General features: G+C 43.1%; 1 protein-coding gene across 20 annotated transcripts in view; it reads left to right on the top strand.

The window, feature by feature from the left end:
- Window positions 1-16,127, top strand: part of LOC147710068 (butyrophilin subfamily 1 member A1-like) — a 538,135-nt gene extending 522,008 nt beyond the window's left edge. For all 20 annotated transcript variants that reach the window (XM_086920760.1, XM_086920759.1, XM_086920757.1 and 17 more), the window contains one exon: window positions 13,938-16,127. In XM_086920760.1, the coding sequence (XP_086776886.1) occupies window positions 13,938-14,449 (512 nt within the window). In that variant the 3' untranslated portion in view covers window positions 14,450-16,127. The remainder of the gene's footprint in view (window positions 1-13,937) is intronic.
- Window positions 16,128-16,532: the final 405 nt, after the last annotated feature.

The raw sequence follows: 16,532 nt of genomic DNA, 5'->3' as shown, positions 1-16,532 counted from the left end.
GGGTTTATAGGGGAATGGGGTGGGGAGTAATTTAATAATAATTAATTAATTAATATATGTTTTTAAAAATTTATATTTAATTTATTGGGAAATAATTAATATTAATTAGTTAATTAATTATTATAATTTTGTACATATTTAAAATTATTATTTAATTGGTAATTAAATAATATTAATTAGTTACATTAGTTAGAGTAATTTATTTATATATAATTTTTAGTTACTGTTAATTAATTAATTGGGGAAAAATAATATTAATTATTAAATTATATTAATTACAGCTAATGTGCTAATATATTTACTGTATTTGTTATTGTTCATTAATAATTAATTGCTAATTAAATAATATTAATTAAGTTTGGGTAAAGGAGTATTTTTAGTGTTCAGGGTCAGTTTTGCGTTTTTGGGTAAAGGGGTATTTTTAGTGTTCAGGGTCAGTTTTCAGTTTTTGGGTAAAGGTTTTTTTTTAGTGTTCAGGGTCAGTTTTCAGTTCTTGGGTAAAGGGGTATTTTTAGGGTTCAGGGTCAGTTTTCAGTTCTTGGGTAAAGGGGTATTTTTAGGGTTCAGGGTCAGTTTTCAGTTCTTGGGTAAAGGGGTATTTTTAGGGTTCAGGGTCAGTTTTCAGTTTTTGGGTAAAGGGGTATTTTGAGGGTTTAGGGTCAGTTTTCAGTTTTTGGGTAAAGGGTTATTTTTAGGGTTCAGGGTCAGTTTTCAGTTTTTGGGTAAAGGGGTATTTTTAGGGTTCAGGGTCTGTTTTCAGTTCTTGGGTAAAGGGGTATTTTTTGGGTTCAGGGTCAGTTTTCAGTTTTTGGGTAAAGGGGTATTTTTTGGGTTCAGGGTCAGTTTTCAGTTTTTGGGTAAAGGGGTATTTTTAGGGTTCAGGGTCAGTTTTCAGTTCTTGGGTAAAGTGGTATTTTTAGGGTTCAGGGTCAGTTTTCAGTTTTTGGGTAAAGGGGTATTTTTAGGGTTCAGGGTCAGTTTTCAGTTCTTGGGTAAAGGGGTATTTTTTGGGTTCAGGGTCAGTTTTCAGTTTTTGGGTAAAGGGGTATTTTTAGGGTTCAGGGTCAGTTTCAGTTCTTGGGTAAAGGGGTGTTTTTTGAGTTCAGGGTCAGTTTTCCCTACTGTTGCACTCTCTGGAGTAGGAATAGAAATTTTTACCCTTACGCTATCCAACGTTTTATTTAATTAATTGTTAAAATATCAAATTTTTATTTTATTTTTTATATTACTTACATTTTATTTATGTTACTCTTTTATGTTTGTAAATGTGTTAGTAAATTAGAATATATTTCATTAATTTATAAATTCGTAAAATAATTATTAATACTTATTGTTCAGTGCATATATATTACATATTTACTGTATATATTTAATTAATGTATTCTTAATATATATGTATTATTTATTACTTTGAAACATTATTAGATACTTTTAAATATGTTTATTTTATTTATTAGTCTTATAGACTTAATTTTACATTTATATATTAAAAAAAAACGATATTTTTAACATCGATATTTTTGACATCGATATTTTTTTTCGATATTTTTGTACTTACCATGTTGTAGATAGGATGTCGATATTTTTGCCCTCGATATTGTTGACTCGATATTCTTGTAGGTCGATATTTCTGTAGTCGAAATTCTGTCAGTGATTCAGTCAAAAAAGCCTTTCAGTTCATCCACCGAACCCGTCCATATTCATAGGCAATCGTCGATGAAACAACACCAATAGTATGTATACTGTATCCATCTTTGCCCACCATGGCCCCAGATCCGCTCCGCCTCAAACCAGCCCATGAATAGGTTGGCAAAAGACGGAGGGAACCTGGAACCCATAGTAGTCCCAAAGCGTTGTCTGAACCAGTGCCCATCGAATAAGAATGCGTTATTTTTCAGAACCATTTCTGTCATTTTCAGAATCTTCTGAGTATGTTCATAAAACTCAGCCAACCTACGGCTCAAAAAGTAATCCAATGCTTGTATTCCTAGTTCATGGTCAATATTAGTGTATAGCGACACTACGTCTAGTGTAGCCAGAATCATTCCATCCTCCCAGAGCAGGTCATTAATTATGTTGAGTACATGTTTGGTATCTTCAATAAAAGAAGGTAGGTTCTGTACATAAAATCTGAGAACATTATCCACATATTGTGACAATCGCTCAGTTGGCCCTCCGATACCTGAGACTATAGGCCTCCCAGGAGGGGAGGGGAGGGCAGAAGCAACATGGTGGGTGAGGTACAGAAGCAACATGGAGGGGAGGGCAGAAGCAACATGGTGGGTGAGGTACAGAAGCAACATGGAGGGTGAGGTACAGAAGCAACATGGTGGGTGAGGTACAGAAGCAACATGGAGGGGAGGGCAGAAGCAACATGGAGGGTGAGGTACAGAAGCAACATGGTGGGTGAGGTACAGAAGCAACATGGAGGGGAGGGCAGAAGCAACATGGTGGGTGAGGTACAGAAGCAACATGGAGGGTGAGGTACAGAAGGAACATGGAGGGTGAGGTACAGAAGCAACATGGTGGGTGAGGTACAGAAGCAACATGGAGGGGAGGGCAGAAGCAACATGGAGGGTGAGGTACAGAAGCAACATGGTGGGTGAGGTACAGAAGCAACATGGAGGGGAGGGCAGGAGCAACATGGAGGGTGAGGTACAGAAACAACATGGAGGGTGAGGTACAGAAACAACATGGAGTGGAGGGCAGAAGCAACGTGGAGGGTGAGATACAGAAGCAACATGGAGGGTGAGGTACAGAAGCAACATGGAGGGGAGGGCAGAAGCAACATGGAGGGTGAGGTGCAGAAGCAACATGGAGGGTGAGGTACAGAAGCAACATGGAGGGTGAGGTACAGAAGCAACATGGAGGGTGAGGTACAGAAGCAACATGGAGGGGAGGGCAGAAGCAACATGGAGGGAAGGGCAGAAGCAACATGGAGGGTGAGGTACAGAAGCAACATGGAGGGTGAGGTACAGAAACAACATGGAGGGTGAGGTATAGAAGCAACATGGAGGGTGAGGTACAGACACAACATGGAGGGTGAGGTACAGAAACAACATGGAGGGGAGGGCAGTAGCAACATGGAGGGGAGGGTAGAAGGAACATGGAGGGTGAGGTACTGAAACAACTTTGAGGGTGAGGTACAGAAGCAACATGGAGGGGAGGGCAGAAGCAACATGGAGGGGAGGGCAGAAGGAACATGGAGGGTGAGGTACAGAAACAACTTTGAGGGTGAGGTACAGAAGCAACATGGAGGGTGAGGTACAGAAACAACATGGAGGGTGAGGTACAGAAACAACATGGAGGGTGAGGTACAGAAAAGACATGGAGAGGAGGGCAGAAGCAACATGGAGGGGAGGGCAGAAGGAACATGGAGGGTGAGGTACAGAAACAACTTTGAGGGTGAGGTACAGAAGCAACATGGAGGGGAGGGCAGAAGCAACATGTAGGGTGAGGTATAGAAGCAACATGGAGGGGAGGGCAGAAGCAACATGGAGGGAAGGGCAGAAGCAACATGGAGGGTAGGGCAACCTGGAGGAAGTAGCTAGGGTAAAGAAAAAGAGACAGCAGGGGACAGCAAGGGGGCACATGGGTGAGAGAAAGCACTGTGGATCTGGGGGAGAGAAGCACATGGACAAGAAAGCAACACATGGGACAGAAGCATATGATGGTGAGCCCGGCATGGAGAGCTTGGAGCAGAAGCGCATGCGCAAAAGAAAGCAACATGGACTGTGGAGAGACGAAGTACAGAAGGGAGAACACTGGGAAACATATGCACTACTACTGAATGCTTAACAAAAAAGAAACAAGCAGGGTCTGAAAATGAAGCATTAGAAGAATAGAAGTAATGAGGTCACGGCCCACAGGGGGGAACGAACATAAGAAGATGAAAGAAAGATCACACACGCAAACGAATAAAAAGCAAGGAAATAAGATTGACAAATAAACCCAACCAATGGTAAGCAATGTCTGGGCTTTATGCCCATTGCACAGTTATAATGGGTCTTTGCACAAACAGACAGCTTCTGCTGTATGTTAGGCGAGTCCTAAAACCAGAAACAACTGTGTACTTAAGAGTGGGTCACAAAGTGACGCGATGAAGATAAACAACTATAGGTAGACATAGAAAAGCCTCAGGGCTGCTGAACGGTTTCTACTGATTATATACACTGAGCCATGTCAAATATCTCCTTGAGAATGAAATAAAATAGTCCAGTTTTATGCAACATGAACATGATACATTTTGAGATGACAGAGTTTGGAAACTCTAGACACAAGCTGTTCGTTTCCTGGTTACCATAGCAATCGCTCCGGATGCTTTGCATTCTCAATTTACGGCAGTGAGGGTCATTTCATGTTGTGTCTGGTATGTCACTGTACCTGAACACTAGGCTAAACCCCCAAACGAGATACAAAAGATATCACATTTGCTTTTTGCCCTTGTGGACTGTTAGGATAGTACCATCTGCTATAAAAAAAATACTTCCACGAGATAGGCACTTCCGGCCATTACTGTTGGCAGTATCGGCAAAGGTGTCAAAGAGTGAATGGTCATGGCGTCTGAACTAGTCCCAGTCGCACTGGAAGTGCTCTCTGGCAGAGTAGCAGTGAGAAGAGGCAGCGTGTCAAGCAATCCTATGCATCTGTGTGTGATCGGTGTACACCTTATGCTCGAGGCCACAGGAATTATGGAGCAATTGAGAACTAGCGGAGCCTCTAGGGTAGAAAAAGTATGTGGCATATTATGCGGTTAAACGCTAATGATGGGTTCCATTCTGCGCCGTGTTGCATCTCTACTTTAACATTTTAACGTACAGGCGTGAAATGCAAAGCCGCACAGGTTAGCATCAAGTCTCTGCCTGTTTCCTTGAGGCTGGAAGAGGAAACAAGGGAACCCTACTCACTGCGAGCCTGGGTAACAGTTTAGCAAGAAACAATGGCTCCTGTGGGCAAATACGAACAGATTCTGGTAAAGACAAACGCACAATGGCACTGAGGGTGATTCAAATTAGAAGCCAAGACAGGAAGCTGTGTATACACAATATGAATATATTTGCAATCAAAAGCAAAATAGAAATCAACAATTCATTTCAGTAGCATTATCCACACATATGTAATCAAAAAGGTGATGGCGTGTCTCTAGTGAATTTTTACAAAAAAAGAAAAACCTAAACTACTAAAGTGGAACATAATAATATTTAGATTACATAAGGTTTCTAATGTACGCTTGGGCTAGACGTGAGATGGAGGCTGCAGAGAACCACGCCTCTGCGTAGTCTCCCGTGACCCGAAGGCTGGACTCCACCCCTCAATGGTGATAGTGAGACGAGACGCTAGCTGAGCTCCCCTGCTCGAAAAAATCCGCTCCCAATTCAGGCAGTGGCAGAGGGATTTTGCCACATAAGATAGCGGACATGGGTGATAGCGGACATGGGTGAAAAGATGAACGCAACGCTGCTATGTTAAGAGAAAACACTGTGTTAAAGCGCCGATCCAGCCCCCAGCCATCTGCCATCTGTCATCACGCGTTCTCAACCGGAGCTCCCAGGTTAAGGTCAGACAGAGTGACAGAGTGATTGATCTGCAAAACGCTTTGGGGGCTTGGAGAAGGACTTGGAGGAGGTTAAAAAAAAAAATAAAGTTGCTGCTGCAGCTTTTTCTTTTCCGGACTGTGGTCTATGGAGCAGCATTGTTTTTAAGCTATTAGCTTAAACTCGAGTACATCTTTCTGTCTTCTGTCTCTGAAAATGAGTAACTGTCTGTTTTTTTTTTTTTTTTTCAACCAGAAACAGAAATAATCTTGCAATCCTGCAGTGAAGGCAAAAAAAAAGGGTGTAAGGAAGGTGTAAAGGAGAGACAATGGGCAAACCCATGAAAGAGGGAGAGGGAGAGGAGGTGGTTAAACTAAGCAAAGTCGAAATGGCCGCCCGCTCAAAGGCAAGGACACGACTAGCTAAAGCCAATAAAGCCGCACGTAAGGCAGCTAAAGCTGAAGAAGAGAAAGGGAGAGATAAGATTAGAGAGGGTAACTCTGCTGAAGATACTACGCCGGAGTCCTCGGAGGATGAACATACTCTCTCCTCCCCCTCCCTGCCTCCCTCCCACCCTCTCCCCCTCTCTCCCTCCCTCCATGATGAAGATCACTTGAGAGTAACCGTAGAGGAGCGTAAAAGTCTGGGCTCTCTGGTGCAACCTCAGGCAGGGGCTCAAGAACAGAACCCCACTCCTACCCCTACTCAGGTCTTAGTCTCAATCTCAACACCATCGCAGCTAACGGAGGAAATAAGGAAGGGTGATAATGGTGCAAATGGAGCTAATGGAGCAAAGGAACTGAGACACTTCCCTCTTTTTGCCAAGAAAGTGTCCCCAAAATCTCTAGTGCCACCACCTCCTCCACAATCTTCTATTGTTTCTATTGAGATTGCTGATCCTAGAGACTCTGCTCTAATGGAGGGGGGGGAGCCAAAGCTCTGAGGCTCTTTTGATATCTGGACCCCAAACCCCCCAAACCCACCACTTGGCAAGGGAGGAGTCAGCCATGGAAGGGGAGACCCCACAGAATGAAACATCAGGAGCAGAAGCGGCAGAAATTGCTAGTATACCCACGGAAGTAAGATATCAGCTAGATATCCGCGAAATGTTAAATCTGATCCTAGATGAAATTCGGGAAATAAAGAACAATCAGCAAACTGAGATAGCCGCTCTCCATGCTAGGATGGATAAATTTGAAGAGCTATACATGGTGCTCCCGAGCAGGATTCAAGAGGCAGAGGGGAGGATTTCTGTCCTCGAGGATCGTATAAATCTAGCCTCGGAGGGTGCCAAGGAAGCAGTAAAGAAGAGGATCATCATGGAGAACAAGCTCGAGGAGCTTGAAAATCACTCTCGAAGATCAAATCTGAGAATTGTGGGAGTTCCGGAAGGAACAGAAGGCTCTGATACTGTCCAGTGGGTCAACTCATTCATCCAGAAGTCATTTCTACCCGATTTTGAAGGAGACCTGACCATAACTAGGGCCCATCGAGTTCCAGCTCAGAGGTTTGCAAACTCACCATTCCCAAGAACTATTCTACTGAACTTTGCAGACTACAGGATCAAGGAAAGGATTCTTTCGAAGGCCTATCAGCAACGCCAATTTGCAGTGACTGAGACTACAAAATGCAGGATCTTTTCCGATATGACAGCGGCAGCTGCAAAAAGAAGGAAAGAATTTGTAAAACTTCTACAGCTATTCAAAGCAAATGGTGCACAAGCCTCGATTGCTCAGCAATCAAAGCTGAAAGTTTTGGTCAGGGGGAAGTTTTTCTTATTTTCAGATTTAGATGAGGCACAGTCTCTCTTGAAAGAGATATCAGGGGGTAGGGAGTGAAATGGATCGAGAAGAATCTTCTTTCTTTCTTCTTTCTTTGGCGTTCTTTTTTCTCTTTTCCCCTTCCCCTCCTACCTCAATGGTTTTTCTCTCTCTTCGTCCTCTCTTGGAATCCTGTGGGCTCCTTGTAGGGAAGGAGGAGGTAAAAGGGTGAGCTAGCGTTTTATAAAAGGGGAAAACACATTTCTTGGGTAAAAAAAACAGGGTGGGTCCAGTCAGTCGGGTCACCCAGGGTGTAGGAAGAAGACACCCAGTTGAAAAGGAAGGGAGGGAGGAATGTGGTCAGCGTGGAAGTGCGGAGTGTTGCCACATTCCTGGGGTGGGGGGGAGCAGGGGGTGAGAATACAGTAAAAAGATACATAAGCAATGGATGTAATAGTTATTTTCTCAGTATTTGGTACTTGACAAGGATAAGACATTTCAGTTTAAATGAATCATGATTTATGTAGGACACTGTCAATCAATGCTAATGGTATGTTGAACAAACAAAAGTATGGGGCTCTCTTAAAGTGGGTAATCTCACTAAATCCTCAAGTAGTATACTTTCAAGAGACACATCTGAAAACGAACGACCCTAACTTATTTATTCCGAGATACTTTAGTCAAGCTGTTTTTTCATCTGCGGGAGTTGCCCAGAGAGGGGTAGCAATTTATTTCTCTAGGAATCTACCCTGGGAGTTTATTCAGACCAGAAGGGACTCCAAAGGAAGGTGGCTTTGGGTTACAGTTAAACTTCACGGGAAGCCCTTAAACTTCGTGAATTACTACGGCCCAATTCTTGACGATGTTTCTTCTTTGAAAGAAATTCATGAGGTGTTAAGAGGTGTCCCAGGACAAATTATTTGTGGAGGGGATTTTAACTTTATTCAAGATCTGAAAAGGGATACTGCAAATAAAAATAAAAAACAGTTGAAGCCCAGAACTAAAGGCTTTCTCGAAACTTTTGTAGATGAATACCAACTTCGGGATCCCTGGCGCTCCAAGAATGTAGAGAGGGAGCTGTTCACATGCTATTCTCATCGTTTCCGGACTGCATCCAGAATAGATTTTTTCTTGATATCAAGATCTTTGCAGATCTCAAATAATCTAATTGGATGCAATCCTTTCTCCGACCATGGCAGAATTGAACTGGATCTTGTTTTGGGAGGGACCGATAGGGTGCGCCCAAGATGGCAGTTAGATCGCACTTTGCTTCTGGACCAAACCTGGGTGTCTGGATTTAGATCATGGATTGTGGAATATTTCGAAATAAATCAAGACTCAGCTGAACCCTTCTCAGTTTGGGGTGGGTTTAAAGCAGCAGCACGGGGTAAGATAATCGCGTTCACAAGCGCTCAGGCAAAGGAAAGGAAACTAAAAATAGCTAAATTACAATCTACTGTCGAGGAGCAGTATTTATTACAGCTCCAGTCTCAACCAAACCACTTGGAGCAAGCTAAATCATGTTTAAGGGATTTTTTTACTCTCGAAGAAATAAATAACTCAAAAACTTTCCAGCAAAGAATCTATGAAGATAGTCAGATGGTTGGGAAATTACTAGCCAACTCTGCAAAAAAAAAACAGGAATCTTCCCATATAGTTAAAATCCAGGATCCTCTGAGTGGGATCGAAGTGTTGGAAAATGAGAAGATCTCTGGGATTTTCCTAGATCACTTTGAGAGAATCTATTCCACAAACTACCAGGTAGAGGAAGAAAAGATTCACGAATATTTTGCGAATTTAGAGATTCCTAAAATCTCGGAATCCCGGAAGATACAAATAGATAGGGAATTAACTGTTTTAGAAATTCGTACAAGTATCAAGGCGACCTCTGGGGGAAAGGCTTGTGGTCAGGATGGGTACCCTATAGAGTTCTACAAAGTATTTCTTGCTGAATTAGAACAACCTCTATTAAAATTATTTAATCATATAAAATTAGGAGGTTCGGTTCCTAGGGCTTTCAAAGAATCGACAATTATATGCTTTTAAAAAAAAGATTAAAAAAAGGAGGATGTAAATTCATACAGGCCAATTAGCCTTTTGAACTCCGATTACAAAATACTTATGAAAATATGGGCAGAAAGATTTGTCCTGGCAGCTCAGGAAGTAATCCATCATGACCAGACCGGGTTTATTGCAGGACGTTATATGGCCACAAATACGGAATACCTAATCCAGGCCTTGGACTATCTGAACACCAATTCGCTGCCAGCTTGTATTTTAATGGTTGATGCCGAAAAGGTATTCGACTTGGTAAATTGGGACGCCCTATTTTATTCCCTTGGACAATTTGGATTCCCGGTTCAGATAATTAAGATGATACATAATATATATTCTGGAGCCTCTGCTCAGGTAATAATTAATGCACAACAGGCCGGCAGGATCAATGTAACCAGGGGCACTAGGCAAGGCTGCCCTTTATCTCCCCTGCTTTTTACTTTTTTCATTGAGCCCTTGGTGGCAAGGATTAGGGATAATGCAGCTATCACGCCCCCCATCCTCGGCATGTCTAAACTAAAACTTTTTGCTGACGACATTATTCTTTATCTTGCTCCTGAAAAGGGGGTGGTTGAGAACTTATTGAAAGAGTTTAAAGCTTATGAAAAGATTGGGGGATATAAGATAAATGCTAAAAAAACTGAAGTTCTTGCTTTAAATACAGATACAGGATTTCTCCCTAATTTCTTACAAGCTCAAGCTGCAAAAAGAGACCCAATAAGATATCTGGGTATTTTTGTAACTGCAGAGTATGATATGCTTTTAGAACTAAATTACACGAGAATGAAAAATAAAATCAAGCATATGTTAGATAAATGGCTCTTGTTACCCCTGACAGTGATTGGTAGGGTGTCAATGGTTAAAATGTCAGTTCTGCCTCTACTTATATTTTTGTTTACTAATGTACCGTTAAAAATTAATTTGTCTTTCTTTAAAGAATTAGAAACAATGTTAAGAGGATTTATTTGGGGTAATAAAACTCCTAGAGTTCAACTCCCGGTGGTGCAACTCACAATAGATCAAGGAGGGTTAGCGCTACCCCACTTAAAAACATACTACGAAGCTGCATTCTTTGATATAGTGGCAGGTCTTTTAAGGGTGTATCAGACAAGAGACAATTTCTTTTTGGAGAAGATGGTCCAAGAAGCAGGGTCTCAAATCCCTATTTTTTTAAAGACCGCAAAACTCCCCAAAAAAATCGAGGTATAAGACGCTGAAAGAATATACTACGCGCTTATTGCTGCTTTTTAAAAAACATGGTTCTGATGGTTCCCAATATCTAAGTTTGTTTGAATGTAGTAAAATAGGACTTCCGTTAAGTTTCTCGAAGATTAAAAAATGGGAATTGTGTGGGTTTCGGGAATTGAGAGACTTGCTAGTCCAAAATAGGGTTATTAGTTGGCAAGAGGTGATAATTAGATCCAACATTTTAAGGCGTCTGTCCTTTTTTGAATATCTTCAGATCACTCATTTTATTAAAAAGGAAGGAAGTGGCTTGTTGAATACCCCCAATAATTTACTAAATAACCTTTATGGTAGGAAGAGCAGCGGGATAGGGCAGTGGTATAAATTGCTCCATGGCTCTGGCCAATCCCCACTCATTGTTAAACATCTGAATAAAGTAAGTCTCTCGGCCCAGTGCTTTTTTTCCTTCAAAGATTGGGAGGCTCTCTGTTTACTGGGAAACAAATCCTTGCGTGCTGCCAACTATAAGAGGATGGCCTTTCTGTCTCGTTGGCTAGCCTATTATACGCCAGAGGCTTTGGAAAAAATGTTTCCTGGAACAGAAAATAAGTGTTTTAGATGTTTAGCACATGGCCAGGGGGGATGGTATCATATTTTTTTCGCCTGCCCGATGTTGGAGTCATTCTGGAAAGAGATATTCGCGCAAATTGAATTGGCCATTGGAAAACCATTTCCGCCAACGGTAGAAGTAGCCTTGTTTGGAATAAGCAAGGATAGAAGCAATATCAACAAATCGGAGGAGGTATTTATATTTATATCATGCGCGATTGCCCGCTCTTTAATACTACAAAACTGGAAATCAAGGGAAATTCCATCACTTATAAAATGGTTCAATAAGATGAGGAGAACCTGTTTTTTTGAAAAAGCATATGCGGGCAGAGTAGGTTCTATTAAGAGATTTGAAAGGAATTGGAAACATTTTGGGGATTTGGATCAACTGAAGGAGGGATGAGCAGCAAAAGAAGAATAAAGATAAAGAAAGGGTTAGTACAATTAAAAGCACTAGCACTTCTTTTGGTTATCGCTGTATCATAGTTCTTTGCACATGCAGTAGCACTTTATTGTAGGCTTTTGCACTTATTTACAACAACACTTTATAAATTGCGGATTTTGCACAGTCCCTTCTAGATTAAATCATTGTCTGTATTCCCTTTTTGCTGTGCTCGATGAATCTCTTCCCCTTTTCCTAATTCTCATGTCTGATATATATTTGTATATAGATGTCTTTCTTCTTTATTTATTTATTTAAAACTGTAAAGATGCATTGTACCACTGATTAACCATTGCTATGTTCAATAAAAAATTTATAAAAAAAAAAAAAAAAAAACAAAGGTTTCTAATGTACATATACGTTGAAAAGAGGCTGTTCCAGCCCCCGGATCACTACAGGCCTAACTAGGCCCCGGTGCGTTTCCCCTTAGGATGAGTGAAGCAGCTCTGACATTCCTCGTGTGGTGTGCCCCAATATCCTCCTGCAGTTCAAGCTCAATGTTCTGGGTGCTGGATCACCTTCCTCCCCTTCTAGCGCTCTGCTTTAGAGAACCCGGGGCAGCGCGACGTGGGCTGTGTAAACTCCAGTGGGGAGGGCCCAATATACATTCCGTCCCTATGCCTTGGCCCAGCACCTCCTTCGATGCACTTTCTCTGTTCTTGCACTGCCCCCAACTGGTGACGGATCAAGGCCCCAGACCTGCTGATCGAGAGCTTCGATCGCTGCTCCCCGCCGGCCATCCGGTCAGCGCTCGAGTCAGTGATGGCGTGTGACTGCTTTGGTCTTTTACCTGCTCCGCGTCCTTTGGGTTCCTGACTGGCACTCCTACTCAGCGATGTCCTGTGTGGGGGTTCCACAATGCCAATGCCTGGGGTCATGTCCTGCAGAGCCGGCGCACCTGCGAGCTCCCGGGTGGTGCAGGGGCAGCGTCTACTTGCCACCTCTCAGCCGACGACCCTCGATCCCCCCCGGCACTGCTCTCGAAGTCCGTTGCCTGCGTTTGGGTCTTTCCCTCTTCGTCCACGCTCAATGCCTCTGTCGTCAGTCCATTTCTGCAGTGATGGGTGAGTTTCTCGATGGCAAGGCCCTACGTACTTCCTCACCGCCATCCTTCGCCATACAACCATACTGTTCACCAGTCCATATCACCTCGCACTCCGTAGCCTTTCGTGACTTGTTTTGTAGTCCGCTGGAGTAGAATTCAATCGTTTTTCAGTATAATAGAGGGTTTGTGTGCAGAGCGTTAGGAACTCGCGTCCGCCATGTTGGCTGGCTAGCCACTCCCCCCATTGGAGTGGCTTTGTTACTCTGTAACATCTAATGCAGAGTACTGACTAGTAAAGTATACTTTCGAGTAGCTCTGTCACTCTGTACCTTCTAATGCAGTGTACTGACTATTACAGTACACCTCTAGTAGCTCTATCAAGCTGAGTCATCCACGGCATTGAACTGATTAGTACAGTATAACTGCTGGTAGCTCTGTCCCTCTGTCGCATCTAATAGAGTGCACTAATTAGTACTGTATACCTTGGAGTAGCTCAGTCACTCTGTGTCATCTAATACAGTGTACTGACCAGTACCATATACCTTCTAGGACTTCTCTTACTGTTCAAAATCTAATATAGAGTACAGAAGCAGAAACAACATGGAGCCATATATTGCAGTGTACTGACTAGAGAGAGATGCCTTTTGAGTAGCTCTGTCACTCAGTACCATCTAATGGAGTGTACTGAGTCGTGCAGCATTTTTTGGAGTTGCTAGTACAGTGTCCTGCCTGCTGCAGTGTTCATTCTAATGTGGTGTTATGTAGTATGCTGTATGGTGCAGTAGTGAGTAGTGCAGTGAGCACTGTGTGTGTGTGTAATATGCTGTGTGATGAAGCGTGGTGTTTAGTAGAATTTCCTGTCTATTTGGTGCTGTTTGGTGTAGCGTGTGCTGTAAATGAACGCACGCTGCAGTGTAGTGACTGCGAGCAGTGTGTGTAGTATGGTGCGTGGTCCGGTGTAGTGTGCAGTAGAATGTCCTCTCTATGTAGTGCTGTTTGGTGTAGTGTGTGCTCTGGATGAATGCGCGCTTTAGTGTAGTGAGCAGTCTAGTGCTGCGCGCTTTAGTGTAGTGAGCAGTCTAGTGCTGCGCGCTTTAGTGTAGTGAGCAGTCTAGTGCTGCTCGCTTTGGTGTAGTGAGCAGTCTAGTGCTGCACGCTTTAGTGTAGTGAGCGCTCTAGTGCCGCGCTCTCTAGCGCCGCGTGCTCCTTCCAGATGTGTTGTAAATGAATCATATGTAAAACAGGAGCAGTAATTCCAGCCTTTCTTTGTGTCATTAAATCTCTAATTGTGAATCTCTTCTCTGCAGTGACGGTGACTCTGGATCCTGACACGGCTCATCCTGAGCTCCTCCTGTCTGAGGGGGGGAGACGTGTGAGACGGACGGACAAAGCACAGACCCTGCCGGACACCCCCAAGAGATTCACCTTCCTCTACCCCTGTGTGCTGGGGAGCGAGGGGTTCACCTCCGGCAGACATTACTGGGAGGTGCAGCTGCTGCAGGAGGGGAGGTGGGAGGTGGGGGTCGCAGCGGAGTCTGTGAACAGGAAGGGCTTCTTCCCATGGTCACCTAAGGGGGGAGTCTGGGCTGTGCAGGGGTCGGGGGGTCGGTACTGGGCTCTCACCTCCCCTCATACCCCTCTGACCCCTCGTGAGAAGCCCCTGAAGCTGGGGGTGTATCTGGACTACGAGGGGGGGCGGCTGTCCCTGTACAATGCTGACTCCATGGAGCTTCTCTTCTCCTTCCCGCAGGCCCCCTTCACGCAGAGGCTCTTCCCGCTCTTCAATCTCTGGGGAGAAGCGGAGCTGAGGCTGGTGTGAGCCCCCCCCCCCCCCCCCCTCAACGGTCACCCACGGTTTAAACACCAACATTCCAAGCACCTTCTTCACAATGACCCTCTCACCTGTTTCCATGACAACCAGAAGCCTCAGTGAAACTATGTATCTCTTTTCCTTGAACATTTTTAAAACAAGGGCAGAGAATGTTTGCCGTGAATCATGCACCAAACAACATGTAACATATAATAAAGTCTCTGCAGAATCAAACAAGCATTGGCATAGCCAATAGGTCTCGCATTTCAGACCTTATTAGTCTTTAGCCAGACTATTGGCTTTGGCAATGTTTCTAAGGTTTGTTGTCGAGCAGTGTGGCTGCTGTGCTCCGTACTACAAACTTGTTGTCTAGTGCAGTGACGTGGGGCAGTGGCATGGTGTGGTGTGTTGTTATAATGTGTGTTTTGGTGGGATGCATGTAGGTACTGGGGTGCATGTGGGTGGCATATGCATCTTTACAACAAAAATCACCAATTGTAATTAGATTAATAATGCTTGTCTGCAAACTATTGAAAGGGCAACAAGGGTAAATGTAATATGCATGGCCCCATGGGCCAATCAAACAAGTTTATAATAGTAAAATATCGATTAAAAACAACGAAACTACCGGCCTCTCTGTAACTCTTACGTTTACTGTTTGTGTTTCCAAATTGTTCAATCCCTAACCACATCGGTTGGCGGCCATTTCCCAGAACCCACAGTCACTCATTGCAATGATCTAGCAACTTTTTTTTAAATCTCTGAAGTGTACTGTTCCCTATAAATACAATAAAAAAACAAATTCTACCCCAAAGAGAAAGTCTCTGGACTCACCCACCGTTTGCCTCACAAACTCCCCCTCCCCATTACCAAATAAACTCTTCCAACACTTTTTAGTAAAGTGAAATCTAGTTCCGCTGTAGACCCCGCACATCCCCACATACTCCCTCAAGGATACAGCCACTAGATACAACTTCCTTCTCTCTCACTCAGGAACCTTAATCGCCAAAGTTACATTTACATTTTTATTGTTGCCTGAAAACCTATCGATTCACAAGGACATGTTCTTTGCAGTTGGCATCTGAATCCTCTATGATCCTTTAGCATGAGTGGAAACAGCCAGTAGATAAAACTTCCATCTCTTTACTGCAGAAACTTTAATCGCCAAAGTTACCTTTACATTTTTATTGTTGCCTGAAATCCTCTGAACACACAAGGATATGTTCTTTGCAGCAGGTATCTTAATCCTCTGAGCTACTTTTCCATGACTGGAAACAGCCACTAGATAAAACTCAGATCTCTCTTCAGCAGGAATATTATCACCAAAGTTACCTTTACATTTTTATTATTGCATGAAAACCTACAAACACACAAGGACATGTTCTTTGCAGCAGGCATCTTAATCCTCGGTGCTTCTTTAGCATGAGTTGAAACAGGCACTAGATAAAACTTCCGATCTCTCTCCCACAGAAACATTAATTGCAGAGGTTACCTTTAAATTGTTATTGTCGCCTGAAAACCTCTCGATACACAAGGACATGTTCTTTGCAGTAGGATCTGAATCCTCTGCGGTCCTTTAGCATCAGTGGAAACAGCCACTAGATAAAACTTCCATTTCCGTCCCGCAGGAACCTTAATCGCCAAAGTTACCTTTACATTTTTATTGTTGCCTGAAAACCTCTGAACACTCAAGGACATGTTCTTTGCAGCAGGCATCTTAATCCTCTGCACCACTTTAGCATGAGTGGAAACAGCAACTGGATAAAACTCTGATCTGCCTCCTGCAGGAACATTAATTTACAAAGTTAACTTTACATTTTTATTGTCGCCTCAAAATCTCAGGACACACGAGAACATGTTCTTTGAAGCAGGCATCTTAATCCTTTGCTCTACTTTAACACGAGTCGAAACAGCCTCAAGATAAAAATTCCTATTTCTCTCAGAGAAATATTATTTGCCATGGTTACCGTTACATTTTTATTGTTGTTTGAAAACCTTTGGACACACAAGAACATCTTCTTTGCAGCAGGCACCTTAATCCTCTGCGCTACTTTAGCATCAATGGAAACAGCCACTGGATAAAACGTCCATC

Source organism: Lissotriton vulgaris, chromosome 5 (genome assembly GCF_964263255.1).
Source record: "Lissotriton vulgaris chromosome 5, aLisVul1.2, whole genome shotgun sequence".
In the NCBI taxonomy this organism is placed as follows: Eukaryota; Metazoa; Chordata; class Amphibia; order Caudata; family Salamandridae; genus Lissotriton; species Lissotriton vulgaris.
Note: the sequence above shows the minus strand (reverse complement) of the source record. Positions and strands in the feature narration are given on the sequence as shown.